This window comes from Vipera ursinii (genome assembly GCF_947247035.1).
Source record: "Vipera ursinii genome assembly, chromosome: 2".
Classification (NCBI taxonomy): Eukaryota; Metazoa; Chordata; class Lepidosauria; order Squamata; family Viperidae; genus Vipera; species Vipera ursinii.
The window spans coordinates 17846332-17865604 of record NC_139513.1 but is presented as its reverse complement, the minus strand read 5'-3'; the positions used below and the strand labels follow the sequence as shown (position 1 = coordinate 17865604).

Below are 19273 nucleotides of genomic sequence, written 5' to 3'. Positions count from 1 at the left end.
TGCTGCTAACATTTAATTCTGGTTTGAAGAAAATAGTGGCTTGCAAACATCGAGCAAGCTATATTTTTCCCAAACCAGGAACTGAAGAGGAAAGAAACGGTGCATCTGAACTTGAGGATTTCATTATTTGTACGTCAAAGTAGCCAGATCTTGTCTTAGCCTGGTTTTATAACAGAGTAACAGTGTTGGAAGGGACCTTGGAGGTCTTCTAGTCCAGCCCTTTGCTCAAGCAGGGAACCATGTACCATTTCAGACAAATGGCTGTCCAGTCTCTTCTTAAAAATCTTCCATGATGAAGCATCCACAACTGTCAGGAAATTTCTCCTTAAATCCAGGTTTTATCTCTCTTTGGTCAGTTTCCAACCATTGTTTCTTGTCCTGCCTTCAGGTGGTTTGGAGAATAGGTTGGCACCCTCTCCTTTATGGCAGCAGTTTTGTTAAATCTGTCACAAAAGTAGAATTGAGGTATTGCTTTAAGAATCTGTGGCCCTTTTGTGGCCCTTTTGTGGCCCTCAGAGCTCACTCTTGGCTATGCCTCCGGAAATAAGAAGCAAAATACACGCATTATACTTCTGATTGGAAAAATCAATACATTACAGTACTAAACAAACAGAGAAGAAAACAGATCAAACATTGCCAAGCACTCAGATTGCGATCATGTGACATTGAGTGTTGTTGCAAATAGCCACAAGCATAAAGACTGGTCGTTAAGTCACTTTTTTCAATGCCACCGTAATTTCAAACAGTTCCTAAATGAACAGTCAATAAGCAAGGACTACCTGTAGTTTTTAAGGAAAAGTGTTGATTTTCATCCAAATCTTGTGCTGTAAAGCTGTAAAGCACAAGATCTGGTTTCACAGAACAGGGGTCCCCAATCCCCAGTCCATGGGCCGCGGCATGCCAGCAACCGGTCCGCACAAACAAGCAAAGCCCCATCTGTGGGATGCAGGCAGCACACAAAAACATGCCCCCTCCGGTCTGTGGAAAAATGTCTCTCCAGGTAACCGGTCCCTGGTGCCCCAGAGGTTGGGGACCTCTGTCATAGAACATGCTGAGTCAGCTTTCCCTAGCCTGAGTATCGTCCAGATGTGTAGACTTCTCGAGCAGTGTTTCCCGATACTGGCAGCTTGAACATGTGTGGCTGGGGAATTCTGGGAGGTGAAATGCAGACATTTTGAAGTTGCTAAGGCTGAGGAACACTGATCTGGAATTTCCAGCAGGGCCATTCAGACAAGTTGCAGGAGTTTAAAGCTCACACATCTGGGGAAGGACCCCCCCCCCAGGCTGCGTGAGGGGACACCAAGCCACCATCAAACAAATCCAGTGATGGTTTAGCATTTCTTTTCTTTCCTAGGGGTGGACATGCAAAGTTCCCAGTTTCCTGTCTTACCTTCAAGGTGACATCTTGCACAAGTTTTTTGGATGGATCAGGAGGTTTGGACAGAAGCTTGAATGATTTTTCTTCAGAACATTTTTTTCCACTCAACTCATTTTGGAAAAAGACGTTCCCTGAGAAGTCCGAGGAAGTACCGTCAACCTGAAGCGCAATCCGCACATCTGTTCCCACTTTCACCACACTGGGGGCAACCAGCACCAACCTGAAGCATCGGGAAAAGCAAGAATATTTCATAGTGAGGGCTATCATTCCTTTCAATGCTTAGCTTTTGCAACCTCAACAAAAAAAAGGGGGAGGGGGGAAAGGAATTTGGAAGATAAGACCAGAGAAGTCAAAACTAAGTAAGCCATATGGCTTAGCGCTATGTGTGGAGCCTAACCATGACCCACAACACACAGCTGGCATTCACACTAAGCAGGCCTCTGGCGGCTAACTCTGTGAGCTTCCAAGATGCCTCCTGGGAGTGGCTGAGAACACAAAGTCCCCTTAGGGCAGATGTGGTGTTGTGGCAAATTTTGTGGGACAAACTTTCAATGGCATTGAGGGCCACCCTTAACATTCCTGGCGAACAGCTGAGTGCAGTGATGCAATATAACAACAACAACAATGTTGGAAGGTATCTTGGAGGTCATCTAGTCCAAACCCTGCTCAGGCAGGAAACCCTATACCATTTCACACAAATGGCTGTCCAGTCTCTTCTTAAAAACTTCCAGTGTTGGAGCACTCACAGCTTCAGGAGGCAGGTTGTTCCACTGGTTAATTGTTCTAACAGTCAGGAAGTTTCTCCTTAGTTCTAGGTTGCTTCTCTCTTTGGCTAGTTTACACCTGTTGCTTCTTGCCATGCCTTCAGGTGCTTTGGAGAATAGCTTGACTCCCTCTTCTTTGTGGCAGCCCGAGATATTGGGACACTACTATCATGTCCCCCCTTGTCCTTCTCTTCATTGGACTAGACATACCCAATTGCAGCAACTTCTCTGTACTCCTTCTAGAGCAGGGGTGTCAAACTCAATTTCATTGAGGGCTGCATCAGCATTGCGGTTGCCATCAGGGGGCCGGGTGGGTGTGGCCAGGGTGGGCATGGCCTACTGGGTGGGCGCAGTGGCGTAGCGTGGGTTGGCAGCACCCGGGGCAAGGCAAGTAATTTGCGCCCCCTAACCTGTGGATTTTAGCACTCGAGTCTCTTCCACTAGCTCAGGAATTCTGGGAGTTGAAGTCCATGAGTCATAAAAGAGCCAAGGTTGCCTACCCCTGAGTTAGGTTCAAGGCAAAAAAGGGTCTCTGGAGAAGAGGGAAAATGCTAGTTTAAAACTGAAACAAGGCAACTTTAAGGTGCCTCAGCTGTGATTTAGGATGAGACAAAGAGAGGACATGGCGTTGAAAATGGTTAATGGGGCATGTTTGTTCCACTCTTAGTGGACGTCAGGATAAACCCCACGAGAGAATGACCTTACAACAGATGTGAATAGGCTTGGACTACGTTTGTAGATTGAGTGCATACATCACATGGAGCGATGATGTGCTTCATCAAGATTTATGATCCCACAATTGGCTAGTTTTCTCCATCTTGTCCTAAACCCTGGATACCAACCACGGTTTATGGCTTAGCATGTGGCGTGGGGTTGACCCAACATGTTAGGCGACAAACAATGACTTCCAACTTACAATGCCTCAGCTTCCCAAGGTTATTCCAAAGCCGGAAAAGCCAACCAACCCACCCTGCAGCTTTGCCTGCTTAGGCTGAACCCCAAGAGTTCATACTTGCTGCGGCGCCGGACCTATTTTCTGCCCAGACGCTGCTTATCCAAGCCAAGCCGCCTCCTTCTCTTTGGCACCTCACCCCAAACAGAAACTGAGATTGAAGGCAGAAGAAGAGTTCAAGCTTTTAATGGGGGGGGGGCGAGGGCTGCTTTTCTGCATTCCAGCAGGACAGGATTTATTTTTATTTTTATTTTTTTTAAAAAAAACGCCTTTTGCAGAACAGAGACAGAATGGGCGCGCCCACAAACACACACACACACGCACACGCACCCGACCACGTCCTCTCGCCCCCAAAGTCTGCATGCACGGTTGGATCGGCAACCTGCCGACGCAGCTTTCGTTCCAGAGCAAGGACCCCCGGAGAGACGCTGCAGCGATCCTCCCCCCGCGGGAAATCCACCCTCTTTCAAGCCCCGCCGCGCCCCCCCCGCCTTTGGCAACCCCGGGAGCGCCTTGGGGAGAGCCTCCGCAGCGGAGCCCCGGGCTTGCAGGAGGGCCGCGCTCTGTGCACGCTCAGGAGCCGCCTTCTCCTTTGCGGGGGGGGAGGAGGGAGAGAAGGCTTCCGTCCAGCACCGTCGGCCAGAGCGAAGGCGGAGCGGCCCGAAGGAGGAGTCACGCTGTGTGGTTGTGTGTTTGTGTGTGTGTGTGTGTGTGTGGCGCGCCGTGGGGCGTCAGGCCCTTCCCGGCTGGGGCTCCGGTGCCTCCGCCCTGCCGGATCCCGGCGCTGTCGAGCGCGCCCCCCCAGATGTTGCGCCCGGTGCGGCCGGCCCCCCCTGCACCCCCCACGCTACGCCACTGGGTGGGCGTGGCTAGAGTGCGTATGGCCTACTGGGTAGGCGTGGCCAGCTCTACATCCTTGGCATCAAGGGTGCCTATGGGGGCCTGGGCAGGAGTGGGACAGATTTGAGGGTCTCTGGCAGAAGGAGGGTCTCTGGGCCAGGGCCAAGGCAGTGGAAGGCGTTCCCTCACTGTTTCCAGGATGGCTTCGCGGGCCACATGAAACCACTTCGCGGGCCTTGTGTTTGACATGTCTGTTCTAGAGTCTCAACATCTTTTTTACATCGTGGTGACCAAAGCTGGATGCAGTATTCCAAGTGTGGCCTTACCAAGGCATTGTAAAGTGGTATTAACACTTCACGTGATCTTGATTCTATCCTTGTGTTAATGCAGGCTAGAACTGTGTTGGCTTTTTTGGCAGCTGCAGCACATTACTGGCTTATATTTAAGTGTTTGTCCACTAGGACTGTGAGATCCCTCTCACAGTTGCTACTATTGAACAAGGTACCACCTATACCAGGGGTGTCACATGACGTGTTGCAACGTATTGCGACTTTTTTTCCATTGCCAGCAATGGGGTGGGCACGGGCTGGCAGTTTGACACCCCTGACCTATACTATACCTGTGCATTTGGTTTTTCTTGCCTAAATGTAGAGCCTTATTTTTTTCACCATTGAATTTCATTTCGTTAGATAGTGGTTCTACATTTGTTAGACCCATGGTTGTGACCAGGATCGACTGAGCTTTTTTCTAGCTTTGGGATAGTATTTGCATGTTTTTGTCCCTTTACTTTTTTTTAAAGGACATCAGATTCTTACACAATGCCTTTTGTGTACTCAGAAGGGAAGAAAACAACTCAGTCGTTTTCCATAATTAAACTGAACCACATTTGGCATTTGATTGACCATTTACCAATTCGATTTTCACATTCACATTTTAACATTCACCAGTTCAACTTGGTGAGCTCTTGACAATTGCATTTGGTTTTATCAGACTGAACAATTACACCAATCAGCTTATCCTTATGTCAAGAACACTTATTATGGCAGGGGTGTCAAACTCAATTTCATTGAGGGCCGCGTCAGCATGGCGGTTGCCCTCAGGAGGCCGGGTGGGTATGGCCAGGGTGGCCGTGGCCTACTGGGTAGGCATGGCTAGAGTGCATATGGCTTACTGGGTGGGCGTGGCCAGCTCTACATGGTTCGCATCAAGGGTGCCTATGGGGGCCTGGGCAGGAGTGGGACAGATCTGAGGGTCTCTGGCAGAAGGAGGGTCTCTGGGCCAGGGCCAAGGCAGTGGGGGCCGTTCCCTCACTGTTTCCAGGATGGCTTCGTGGGCCACATGAAACCAACTCGCGGGCAGGATCTGGCCGCGTTTGACATGTCTGTATTATGGCATTGGTTGCAAGGCAACGCAGATCTTTAACAAAGCTCACTTCTTACTTTGCTCCATTGAAAAACTTGCCCATTAAGTCTTACCCTTTATGTTTTCTTTACTAACAAGAAAGCAATTTGTGAAAAGATAGGTCCTTTTAGCTCCATGGCTGCTCAGTTTACCAACAGCCTTTGATAAAGAAGAGTCTAAGGCTTTTTGAAAATCCAAGCATACACTGTTGACAGAGTTACCTCCATTCACTCTCAAAAAATGCTCAGGAGATGCTGGTACTCTTATTTATTGGTATTTCTTCTTCTTTTTTAGCTGCCATAATCAAGAGATTCTTGACGTGTTGAAGTATCAACAATAAAATGTCTGCAGTAATTTTACACAGCTGTAAACAATAATTAAACACAGATAAGATCATAAAACACCCAATCAAAAAGTAATAAAAATGTATAGTGGTATCCTTTAGCAAGTTTTTCCCCCCTCTGTGGCTTAGGAATTTTAAGTAAGTTTGGGGACTTTGGGGGAGGTATGGCAACTTGTTCTGTAGAGCTGACAATTTATTTTTTTAATTTTTTTAATTTTAATTCCATTTATATCCCGCCCTTCTCCGAAGACTCAGGGCGGCTTACAAGCTTAGCAGTAGCCTTCATTCTATGTATATGCCTTCTTGTTAGGGCTTTCACACACACACACCAAGCGGCATTATTACAAAGTGAGCTTAATTGCCCCCAACAATCTGGGTCCTCATTTTACCTACCTCGGAAGGATGGAAGGCTGAGTCAACCTTGAGCCTGGTGGGACGCGAACCTGCACTAATTGCAGGCAGCTGGTGTTACTTAAGGAGGCATTAGCCCACTGCTCCACCAAGGCTCACAGCAAAGATCAAGAAATAGGTGAGAAGAGCTCTTCCTTGGAATCTCTTTGAACAAGGAGAGGATGGGAGAGTGCCCACAGGTGCTCTGGATGCCTGCGCCTCTCAAAGACACCACAGTGGGTTTCTGTGGGTTTGAGCAACAGGAGACAATAAGATTAGCTATCTCACTTGCAATTGCTGCGGAGAATTTCCGAAATTGCCTATTAATTACTGCATTCTAAAGCGATTCGAAAGACAAGTTTGAAAAGTCTTCATTGGGCAAGTTTACTTCAAGCCATGAAAAACTCTGTATAACGGGCTAAGAAAAAAATGAAGAGAAATCAAATCCTATGACAACATTTAAGTGAACTAAAGATTAAAAGTGGGAGAAGTAAAAGGAAGGAATATAAAATTGGCTTATCTGATCAAGGTTAGAACAAGATACTGTATGTTGTTATTTCTGGAATTTCTGCTAACACCAGGATTGAGAAGATGGATGGAATAAGGAATTAAGAAAGAATTGTTTGTAATCTTACACGGGGTGGATTAAATTTTTTATACTTGCAACGAAATTTGAAAGTGACTTATTTACATACTTCTTTTCCCTTTATTATAGCCTTATTTTTTTCTTTTTGTTCTCTGTTCTCTTTTACTCCTTTCTCTCCACTTTTTAGAAATTTAATTTATATTAGATTTTACTATTATAAAGCAAATTCTTAACACAACTGTACTATTTTTTTAAGAAAAGGAATTTTTATTTTTTGTATCAATCTATTGAATTGGGCTGTTGTATTTAATATTTCTTTTAATTTTTATATGTTGTATTTTATTGTATTGCCCTGTACACCGCCCTGAGTCCTTCGGGAGAAGGGCGGTATAAAAATTAAATTATCATTATTATTATTATTATTTTATCAAGTTTTTAAAGTTTTTTCTCTGGGGCTCAGAAATTTTTTTCTCTGATTACCATTTCTAGCTACAAATTATGGCTGACATTTCAAAAAAACCTTCCCTAAATCTCTTTTTTTTAAAAAAACGGTAGCCTTTTGCAATCCTCTTGGCCTGGACTTGATTTGAGGGACAAGATACATATTTTTGCTAGCAAGTCAGCAAGTTGACATTTGCCAAACCGTTTGGGTGGATGTCTTCAGAACATAGTGTCTCTAAAAAGTCCTAGAACTATGATTGTCTGACCATCTATTATACTTCCCCACCATTTCTTCTTATTCCTTTGGTGTAATTATGCAAGCTTCTTCACCCAATTGCAGCTCAATACATCATTGGATGCATTTAAAAAAGATCTAAAGAAGGGGTGTCAAAATGGTGGCCCGCCGGCCGAATGCATCACATGCATGTCATGCGCACCCCAGCTCCTCAAAGGCAAAAAAGTCACGATATATCACAATACGTCATGTGATGCGATCGAGTTTGACACCCATGATCTAAAGCATGCTGGCTGGGGAATTCTGGGAGTTGAAGTCCCTACAGCCTAAAGTTGCCAAGCTTGAAAAACTACTGGCCTATAAACTCACATTAAATTTAAATTTATATAAAATGTTTTATAGATGGCATTTGCCACCAACAACATTAGCAAAAATGTTTAAAAACATGTCAGAGAAATGTTGGAAATGTAAACACAAACCAGGAAGTTATCATCATATGTGGTGGACATGTGTTAAGGAGATATTGGACAATAATCCACACTTGGTTAGAAAAAATATTAGAGATACACATAAACTATAAACCTGATTTTTTTTAACTAGGCATAATGCCAGAAAAACTTGATAAGCCATGTACATATTTGATTCTACATGTGATAACAGTGGCAAGAATTATATTTGCACAATATTGGAAGAATGAAGAAATGCCACCAGAAGAAGCAATAATCAAAAAAATATTAGACTGTGCAGAAATGGACAAATTTACTTTAAGCCTGAAAGAAGAAGAAGAAACAGAATATTTTCAAACTTGGGACCTATTTTATCAATGGTTAGAGAAAAGATTTAGGGATTAGGAATTTAATTTGTATTAGTGAATAAGATACTCAGACAACACATTTTTGTTGAATAATTATTATTGAACTCTGTTAAAAATAATAAAAGTTTAAAAAAATAAATTTAAATTTAAAACTGCATGGTGGAACAGTGGTTAGTAAAGTGAAATGGTAGGGCTGTTTTGTTACAAAGTACTGCAGATGAAGCAGTTATTAGGTATGTGTACAGTTTTATAGCTACAGGGTGGTGATTTTTACATGATAAGAAAGATATGTCAGAAGTTTTATATCCAAATATATTTTATTCTTTATACTGTTTCCATCTTCCCACAATCCACAATGGTCTCAGAATCAGAGTCTCCACTAGATAATTGACAGTCAAGCTGAAACTAAGTTAAACAACTACATTTAGTGTTGTTGTTAGTTGCGAAGTTGTGTCTGACCCATCGCGACCCCATGGACACTGTTCCTCCAGGCCTTCCTGTCCTCTACCATCTTCTGGAGTCCATTTAGGCTCACGCCTACTGCTTCAGTGACTCCATCCAGCCACCTCATTCTCTGTTGTCCCCTTTTTCTCTTGCCCTCAACCTTTCCCAGCATTAGGCTCTTCTCCAGTGAGTCCAGTAATTTACTACAATTAGTAAATTTCCTCAAACCCCCAAATAGGTTTCCGAGACCTAATCCGCATATCAATGGATAAGGTCTGCAAACAAAAAGTTAATGAAATCAGGTTTCCCAGAGGAGCTACATGTTCACAAGAATAATCATACCTACACACCTACACACACACACACACAGACCTCAAGTGTCACCTTAGAATCAGCACGTAGACACTTCATCCTGGACAAGCTCCCCCTATAAAAATCTGCTCCTGTACCCCATTTCCCCTAATGTCTAACTGTTTTGCTTTTAGGAATACATATTTCTTCTTTTCTCACAGTTGTCTGGATCTCATTTTTTATTTATTCTTGTGCGGCTCCTGCTTGAGTTGGAACCCCAAATTATTCTTCTGACAGATATTATATTATAGTGCATACTGAACTTATTGCTTTTGCATGATTATTTGTAAATTTTGATTGTAGTTGGACTGTGTTCCAATAGATAAACATTTTTTTTTGTTTATTTGGTTGATCTTTGCTTGGCCCAACAGGGGAAGTCAAGAATTGTAATCTAACACAGCTGTAGAATGCGGGTTTATAGAGAACTGAGTTAGACATTCAATCTGATTTAGCAGGGCACAAAGTATACATACATATATGCAGTGCTTTTTTGCAAAAGAAAAAGGTTCCGGAACACACACATGTCATACAATCCGCCTTGCCTACTCTACAAGGTTCCATCCAAAAAAGGTGCCGGAACTCCGTTCTGAATGTTTTATGAGGAAAAAAAGCCCTGCATATATGCAAATTCAGGCTGGTTCTCCTCCCCTCCCGAGATATGGTTGCAATCTATCAAATGTTTTTTTATGGACTGAATTTACAGCCTTTCCATTCTAAACAGACAAGAAGCTTTCAAAGACCAGAAAGTGTGATTTCCACGATTTCGCAATATTGATGTTGGCTGAAATGTAATTCCAATGCTTTTTTCCCCCTCTCCTAACTTCCAAGTCCTTTATACCAATATAAAGGAGGAGGGTCTCTGGGCCAGGGCCAAGGCAGTGGGGGCCATTCCCTCACTGTTTCCAGGATGGCTTCGGGGGCCACATGAAACCACTTCACGGGCCGGATCTGGCCCCTGGGCCTTGTGTTTGACACGTCTGGACTAGAGGACCTCCAAGGTCCCTTCCAACGCTGTTATTGTGTTCTGTTCAGTTGCAACCCCTGAAAAGGAGTAAACGCTTCTGCTTTTCAAAAACGCTGCACTGCCTTAGATGGATAGCATCACAGACTAGGCTAGGGAAACAACCCAAGATGCTGCTGCTTACTGTGGGTTTATTTACGTTTTTAAAAAATTTTATGTCAGCAAGGTCCTGCTCAACACTTTCCCCACTATTCTACCCTGGATCTGACAGGATGGAACTCAACCAGAGTCCCCCATGGAGTATCTGTGGCTAAAGAGGGAGAAAGAATCTGCATCCCACCACTCGTGGTCCAGCATCCTTCACATCACCGCACACGTGGTGGTAGTCCTCAGCTTATGACCTCAACTGGGTCCAGAACTTCCATTGTTAAGCAAGATCGCAGCAAGGTTAATTGCTTTTGATTTCATGACTTTTTGCCACAGTCGTTAAGCATATAAGAGAAGAACAGAGTTGGAAAGGACCTTGGAGGTCATCTAGTCCAACCCCCTGCTCAGGGAGGAAACCCACCTATACCATTTCAGACAGATGGTTGTCTAGTCTCTTCTAAAAAAATTCCAGTATGGAGCACTCACAATTTCTGGAGGCAATGTGTTCCATTGGTTAATTGTTCTAACTGTCAGGAAGTTTCTCCTTAGTTCTAGGTTGCTTCTCTCCTTGATGAGTTTCCACCCGTTGCTTCTTCTCCTGCCTTCAGGTGCTTTGGAGAATAGCTTGACTCCCTCTTCTTTGTGGCAGCCCCTGAGATATCGGAACACGGCTATCGTGTCACCCCTCGTCCTTCTCTTCATTAAACTAGACATATCCAATTCCAGCAACCGTACCTTATATGTTTTAGCCTCCAGTGTCCTGATCACCTTTGTTGCTCTTCTCTGCACTCTTTCTAGAGTCTCAACATCTTTTTTTTTACATCATGGCAACCAAAACTGGATGCAGTATTCCAAGTGTGGACTTACCAAGGTGTTATAAAATGGTACTGCAGTTGTTCAGCAAATGTGGGTTTCCCCACGGACGTTGTCAGAAGCCAGCTGGGAAGCTTACTAATGGCGATCACAGAACCCCAGAATGCTGCAATTTACCAATTGCCAAGCACACAAATTTTGATACTGTGATTCTGGGGGCACTGTGACAGTCGTAAGTGTGAGGACCGGTTGTGAGCATTGATGGGATTCAAATAAATGAACAACCGGTTCTCTGTGTGCATGCCGCTTCTGGAAGTCCATCCTGGGCCTGGGCAACAAAAAATTAGGTATTGGTTCTGCCGAACTGGTGCGAACTGGCTGAATCCCACTACTGGTTGCGGCTCACTTTTTTTTTCAGTGCCCTCGTAACTTCGAAGGGTTGCTAAATGAATGGTTCTTAAGTTGAGGACTCTCTGTTTCTGCCTGCTTGCATGCACGAGTGACTTAATAAGCAACAGCTTCTCCTGCACAACCTTACGGTATTTATCAACGCTCATTTATACAATCTTCTAAACCAGACATGTCAAACACAAGGCCCGGGGGCCGGATCTGGCCCGTGAAGTGGTTTCATGTGGCCCACGAAGCCATCCTGGAAACAGTGAGAGAACGGCCCCCACTGCCTTGGCCCTGGCCCAGAGACCCTCCTTCTGCCAGAGACCCCCAGATCTGTCCCACTCCAGCCCAGGCCCCCATAGGCACCCTTGATGCGAACGATGTAGAGCTGGCCACGCCCACCCAGTAGGCCATATGCACTCTAGCCACGCCCACCCAGTAGGCCACACCCACCCTGGCCACACCCACCCGGCCCCTTGAGGGCAACCACAATGCTGATGCGGCCCTCACTGAAATTGAGTTTGACACCCCTGTTCTAAACCCTTGTTTCTCCTTTTAATTTTTTCAACTGGAGTTTGTCATAATATAAAATACAAATAGAAACGAAGATGGTGGGAAGAAGGGGGGAAGGAGAAGAAGGGGGGAAGGAAAAAAAAAGGGGGAAATACAAAGTGCAGTCGCAATCTCAACCTTTTACTTTTACATGTTTAGTAAGTGCCAGCTATTTGTATAATAGCAAATTAATCTAATCATCAAAATCTAAGATCAAAGTTCCGTTTTTGTTTGTTTGTTTTTGAGTATAAAGTCCAGAAGTGGTTTCCAAGTACACACAAAGCTCAATCAATTCTTTTCTTTAATTAGAGCAGCTAGTTTTGCCATCTCTGCCACATACACCCGTGTTTCTCAATCTAGGCTACTTGGCTACTTTTAAGATGACATGGCTGACTGGGGAATTCTGGGTGTTGAAGTCCACATATCTTGAATTTGCCAAGCTTGAGAAATGCTGGATTCAAACAGAGCTTTCTAGCTGCTTAGCCTCAGGAAAAACTCAGCCATACCCAGAGAGAGTTTAGACAGCTACGTGTATTCAGGCAGAGATCATAGTTGACAAAACAGAATGGGTGATTCACAAGGTACATCACTGCAGCCGCTTTGTGGTGTATTGCAATGTGTGAACCAGTCCTATAACAGATGAGGCATAGTTTGTTCAGCCTTCATTTACTGAAAAGGTAGCAACTGGCTGCGTTCATGTATTGCACCAGTTTATACTGGCGGTTTGTGCAATACGATGGTGGCCATGTTATTTCACTAGAATATAGGTAGTCCTCGACTTATGACCCCAACTTATGAGCCAAAAATTTCCGTTGCTAAGCGAGACACTTTGAGTGAGTTTTGCCCCATTTTACGACATTACTTGCCACAGTTGTTAACTGAATCACCACAGTTAACCCGGTTGTTAAGTGAAAATGGCTTCCCCGTTGACTTTGCTTGTCAGAAGGTCACAAAAGAGGGTCACATGAGCCTCCTGGATACTGCAACTGTCATAAATACGAGTCACTTGCCAAACATCTGAATTTTGATCATGTGATCACAGGGATACTGCAATGGATGTTAAGTGTGAAAAACGGTCCTAAGTCACTTTTCCAGTGCCATTGTAACTTCAAATGGTCACTAAACAAAGGATTGTTAACTCAAGGACTACCTTTAGAGCAGGAGAATAAAATACACAGGAGTGCACAAACCTCTCTGTTGCTCACTGGAGGAACCAAATTTTGGGACTTTCAGGAATCAGAGGTGTTTTAAGGAGCAAAAGAGTGTTGTTGTTTTTAAGCTACAATTTTTACTTCTTAAATTCTGAAAATCTCCTTCATAAAAAGGTCCTGTTGCAAAACCATTGGGTGCAGCTTCCTTGCCAAACCAAAGTCACACCTTCTTTTTCCCCACAAAAATTTTTAAAAAAGGAATTGTGTATTTCATTTTCATTATGTAAACATACCCGGCGATATGCTTTCTTTTTTTCATTTTCCAATTTAGCTGTCTGCATTGTAACAACACATTACATATTTCCTTTTATGCAAAATAAAAAATGGACATAAAACTTTTTTTAAAAAAAATTGCGTAATAACAACACTAATAATGCAATAACATTCAGTTCTACTTTTTAAAATTATATTTTAAAGGGAGGACAAAGCATGTGTAGTTTAGGTAGCTAGAGCTTGTTTTCTAACAAGTTTTTTTCAACCCACCCACCCAAAAACATCAAAGACAATTAAACCAAGTGCAAACAGAAAGCGGAGGCTGAATTTATTAATTTACAGCATGCAAATAGATTTAAATAAAATAAAAGTTGCAGTCTCTTTTAGGGCCACGTCCCTGAGACTTTTTTTACTTCAGAGGCAAGGAGAAATCAACAGCTAAAGGGTTACCCAGCAAGATTGTGCAAAGACTGTAAGTAAGGGATTTCATGTGCTTGAGGGGTCTTTGCTGTGATCAAACAGCAGCTGGCTGATGAGAACTACAATTAAGGAAGAAAAGCTGGCATCTGAGTGATTACCCACCTTGGTGCTTGATGGCTAATCGCTATCAGAGCCCCCATCCATGATAGCCAAAGAAGGTACCGGTTCTGAGAGGACATCTCTGGACGACGTCTGTCCAGCCCAATGCTTTCTTCAGCTCTGGCCAAGATTGCCAGAGGATTTTGCAATTAATTCCAGGGACAAGGTGGGGAGGGGAGCCACTGTGTGAGTCAGATAACTTGGAAGATTTCCAGCTAAAAAGAAAGCAAAACTTAGCAAGAGGCAGCCCAGCTTAGCTGTGCAGTGAATTTTATCCAGTTCTGTATGAGCTAGCCCAGTGAAGCTGTCTCAAGCCACCTCAGGTTTGATGGAATTGAGTCATGTTCTTTCTCTCTGTCCCAGCTGGCTGCAGGTGATGGGAGCTGTAGTCCACCTCAAAGGTGCCAGCTTATGCTGCATCGAAAGGCTAGCTGTGCATATTGCCCTTAACTATGGCTTGTTCAGTTGTGGCTCATCAAACAAACCATCATGGGATTGGCTGGCTCAGCACATGAAGCCATAAACCAGTTTCAAAATCCTTCCAATGTTATCTTCAAGTTGAACTCAAACCAACCACAGTTTGACTTAATCCAGTTGATGGCTTAGTTACGTGACATATAAACAGTCAGTTGTGGTTTTAAAATTATTTAAATAGTTATTTAAATAATTTTAAATAAAATAAGTTTTAAATAAGAATAGTTATTTTAAAATCATTTACTTATTTAAATAAAGCAGGCTTGGTGCAATTCTGGGTGTGTACAACGTACTACCTTAAATGAAGTTCATTAGTTTGCAACTCAGTGTGTGAGATGAAGCTAAACTATGGTTTGTTAATGTGTTGCCATCTATATTCAAGTCCTTTTAACATTTTTAGCACAATGTTTTTAAAACTTGGCACTTTTGAGTTCTGTGGACCAACTCCCAGAATTCTCCCAGCCTAGGAGAATTCTGGGAATTGAAGTCCACACATCTTAAAGCCACCAAATTTGAAAAAAACCCCACCAGTTTTAGTATGACATGAGAACCATTCCATCAAGTGAAATCATTTTTTTTTACTTTTTCCCCTTCTTTCACTACCTTTCTTTAATTAACACCTGGTATTAATATGGATTAGTGACTTGAAACTGTAGCTTTTAAGGATTTTGGCCTGGGTCACGAGGACTTTTAGCTGTATGCAGGCTGGAAAGACAATAACATCCAAGCAACAATCAAGATAATCTTGAGTGACGGCAGAGGAATAGGGAAATTCCCTGAAATAAAAAGGGACCTGAGTCATTCCAGCAGATTAGCCAAGGCCTGCTTGTTATTCTGACAGCTGCGAGAAATAAACTTAACTTGATAGTTAAGTAAAATACAAGTTGATAAAGGAAAAACACCTTTCTTCTACTTGCTTGTAAACACATTATTTGTGTGTCTGCTGGAATGGTAAAAAAAAGTCAAGATGACAGTCGCAATTGGGTGATTGAAGTGTACTGCTGCAGCCATTATTTTGACTTGCTTTTTGACCAGACCCTGTGGATATCCCTGCAGAGTGCAAAGATGCCTGGGTGACCTCATTCTGTCATGTTCTCCATGAAGCTGTTTTCCTCTCAGCCCCTGAAGGAGATAAAATAAAGCGGTGTTTCTCATCCTTTAAGATGGGTGAACTTCAATTCCCAAAATTCCCCCAGCCAGCCATCTTAAAAGTTGCTGAAAGTGAGAAACACTGCTTGAGAGAAGATCCCAGAAAAAAAAATTGAACTGATAAACAGAATAACAGAGTTGGAAGGGACATTGGAGGTCTTCTAAGTCCAGCCGCCTGCTCAAGCAGGAGACTCTACACCAGGGGTGTCAAACTCAATTTCATTGAGGGCCACATCAGCATTGTGGTTGCCCTCAGGGGGCCGGGTGGGCATGGCCTACTGGGTGGGCGTGGCTAGAGTGCGTATGGCCTACTGGGTGGGCGTGGCCAGCTGTACAACATTCGCATCAAGGGTGCCTATGGGGGTCCGGGCAGGAGTGGGGCAGATCTGCGGGTCTCTGGCAGAAGGAGGGTCTCTGGGCCAGGGCCAAGGCAGTGGGGGCCGTTCCCTCACTGTTTCCAGGATGGTTTCGCGGGCCACATGAAACCACTTCGCGGGCCGGATCTGGCCCCTGGGCCTTGTGTTTGACATGTCTGCTCTACATCATTTCAGACAAGTGGCTGTCCAGTCTCTTCCTTAAAAGCCTCCAGTGTTGGATCACAATCCACAACTTCTGAAGACAAGCCATTCCACTGGTTAATTGTTCTCGCTGTTAAGAAATTTATTGTCAAGTTTCCGACCATATGGGCTTTTCAAGTGACTCTGAGGCATAGTTTACCTTAAAAGTCCTTTATTAGCCTAAGACACCGGCAAATGCTTGCTCGAAGGAAGCTGGAATCTGAAATCTCTGCCCCTTGCACAATAGATTAAAACACAATTCTCCACCTTTCTAATTTTGTCATTAATCATATTCTCCAATTAATTTAAAGAAGCAGTTTCCCTTCCGTTAGAAAACCCACCAAGGCCTTATCTTCTCTAGTTAGAGATGGCCTTGAAAGTGCAATCCTACTTGTCCCCCCCCAACCTTAAACTAAATTTCTTAAAGCAATATACAAGTTTAACATATGAAATGACTACTTCTCCATCTCTTGTCAAGCAATAACATTAGATGTTAGCAGCATTGACATTTATCCTCAGTTCTAGGTTGGTTCTCTCCTTGATTTAGTTCCCACCCATTGCTTCTTATCTTGCCTTTTGCTGCTTTGGAAAATGGGTTGCTCTCCTCTTCTCTGTGGCAGCCTCTCAAATATTGGAAAACTGCTATCATGCCACACTTACTCCTTCTTTTCACTAGACTAGACATACCCAATTCCTGCAACCGTTCTTCATATGTTTTAGCCTCCGGCCCCCCAAACATCTTTCTCTGCACTCTTTCCAAAGTCTCTACATCTTTTTTAGAATACGGTGACCAAAACTGGATGCAGGATTCTAAGTGTGGTCTTACCAAGGCTTTATAAAGTGGTACTAATACATCAGGTGGTCTTGATTGTATCCACTCATGCAACCTAGCTTGACACTGTTATTCATATAGGGAACGGTTGCTGGAATTGGGTATGTGTAGTTTAATGAAGAGAAGGGCGAGGGGGGACATGATAGCAGTGTTCCAATATCTCAGGGGCTGCTTCAAAGAAGAGGGAGCCAAGCTATTCTCCAAAGCACCTGAAAGCAGGACAAGAAGCAACGGATGGAAACTAGTCAAGGAGAGGAGCAACCTAGAACTAAGGAGAAACTTCCTGACAGTTAGAACAATTAACCAGTGGAACAACCTGCCTCCAGAGGTGGTGAATGCTCCAACACTGGAGGTTTTTAAGAAGAGACTGGATGGTATAGGGTTTCCTGTCTGAGCAAGAGTGTTGGACTAGATGACTTCCAAGATCCCTTCCAACTTTATATTATTATTATTATTATTATTATTATTATTATTATTATTATTATTATTATTATTATCATCTTTTAAGTAGAAACATTCAGAAACTGGATATAAAAATGAAAAGCCCAAGGAGAGAATATGGAAACCTAGTTTGGCATTATGGAAAGTTGGTGGGATGAAACCCATGAATGGAATTTACAGCTAGAGGGATTTAAATTGTTTAAAAGAAAGAGACCTAATAAAAGAGGAGGTGAAGTTGCACTATATATAAGAAATAACTGCATCTCTACACAAATACAGCAGAACAATGATGAAAACTATCTGGAATGCATTTAGGTCAATATAAAAGTGGGGGGAATGATATATTGCCATAGCTGTACATTACGGACCACTGGACCAAAAGGAAGAAATTGACAAACTTTTTGCTAATCGGTTAACTAAGATATGTAGGAAACACACCACAATAGTAATGGGGGACTTTAACTACCCTGACATCAACTGGGAGACATACTCTGCGCCCAGTGGAAGATCAAACAGTTCAACATGAGCCGACAGTGTGATCCAGCTGTTAAGAAACTATCCTGGGACATAGAGTTATGGGAAGTGTTTTTCTGATTCTACCATGGCCTGCTCAGATGTCACCCTGCTTAAAATATTAGGCCCTGATCTGGGCACATAGTTGAAACAGAATAAAGTGAATCGCCATGGTCAGCAAGCAAATCCATTGTCTGGCAGGATTTTGCTGCGAGGATTTTGCTGGAAACTCAGAGTAAATGCTGGTTTCAAGTAAAAAATAAAAAATAAAAAAATAAATTGTATATCAGAGCCTGGCTATTGGGATTTTGAATCCAGGTAGTAAGTACCGTTTTTCCATCACAACTAATGATCACTAACTGACTGGTTGTAAACTGACAACTCCTTGTAAAAGCAATAGCACTTAGACTTATACACTGCTTCACAGTGCTTTACTGCTCTCCCTAAGTGGGTTAGTGAGTCAGCATCTTGCCCCCCCCCCAAAATCTGGGTCCTCCTTTTACCGACATTGGAAAGATGGAAGGCGAATTGAACTGCTGGCAGTTGGCAGAATTAGCCTGCAATGCTGCATTCTAACCACTGCGCCACCACGGCTCTTATGGTAATGGCAAATTAGAGCAAATGCAGAGGGCTACTCAGGGGTTAATGATTTGTCATTTTGGATCAGTATTGATAGAACATCCAGTTGCAACATAGGGAAGTATGTTCCAAGTATCATGAAGGGCATCGCAGGACATGGCACTTGCAAGCAGAAATTTCCGCTTCCTCGCATTGGTTGAAAGCTGGGGTACTCAGTTCCCCAGCTGTCCTTCTCCACAGGAGTGCCTTCTAAGAACTGCACGCCGGGCAGGAATTCAATACAGGCAGCTTCCCTAGACTGAGTGGTAGCAAAGCTAAACTGAAACCCAGCTTTTCCAACTAGGAGCCTCAATCTAAGCGAAGGGGGGGGGGCTAAGCAGATATGCTTGAAAGGAGAATAACAGAATAATAGAGTTGGAAGGGACCTTTGAGGTCTTGTTCAGGCAGGAAGCACTATATATCAGTTCAGACAAATGGCTGTCCAGTCTCTTCTTAAAAATTTCCAGTGTTGGAGCATTCACAACTTCTGGAGGCAGGTTGTTCCAATGATTAATTGTTCTAACTGTCAGGAAGTTTCTCCTTAGTTCTAGGTTGCTTCTCTCCTTGACTAGTTTCCATCCGTTGCTTCTTGTCCTGCTTTCAGGTGCTTTGGAGAATAGCTTGACTCCCTCTTCTTTGGGGCAGCCCCTGAGATATTGGAACACTGCTATCATGTCACCCCCACACTTCTCTTCATTAAACTAGACATACCCAATTCCAGCAACCATTCCTTGTATGTTTTAGCCTCCAGTCCCCTGATCATCTTTGTTGCTCTTCTCTGTACCCTTTCTAGAGTCTCAACATCTTTTTTACATCGTGGTGACCAAAACTAGATGCAGTATTCCAGGTGTGGCCTTACCAAGGCATTGTAAAGTGGTATT

At 43.4% G+C, this 19273-nt stretch overlaps 1 protein-coding gene across 1 annotated transcript in view; it reads right to left on the bottom strand.

Annotated features, from left to right (window-relative positions):
- Positions 1 to 13915, bottom strand: part of LOC310636105 (complement C4-B-like) — an 89136-nt gene extending 75221 nt beyond the window's left edge. Inside the window, exons 1-2 of the mRNA XM_083355632.1 lie at positions 13812 to 13915; positions 1391 to 1598 (exon numbers count right to left, since the gene is read on the bottom strand). Of these exons, the coding sequence (XP_083211758.1) occupies positions 1391 to 1598; positions 13812 to 13888 (285 nt within the window). The 5' untranslated portion in view covers positions 13889 to 13915. The remainder of the gene's footprint in view (positions 1 to 1390; positions 1599 to 13811) is intronic.
- Between the last annotated feature and the right edge of the window lie 5358 nt (positions 13916 to 19273).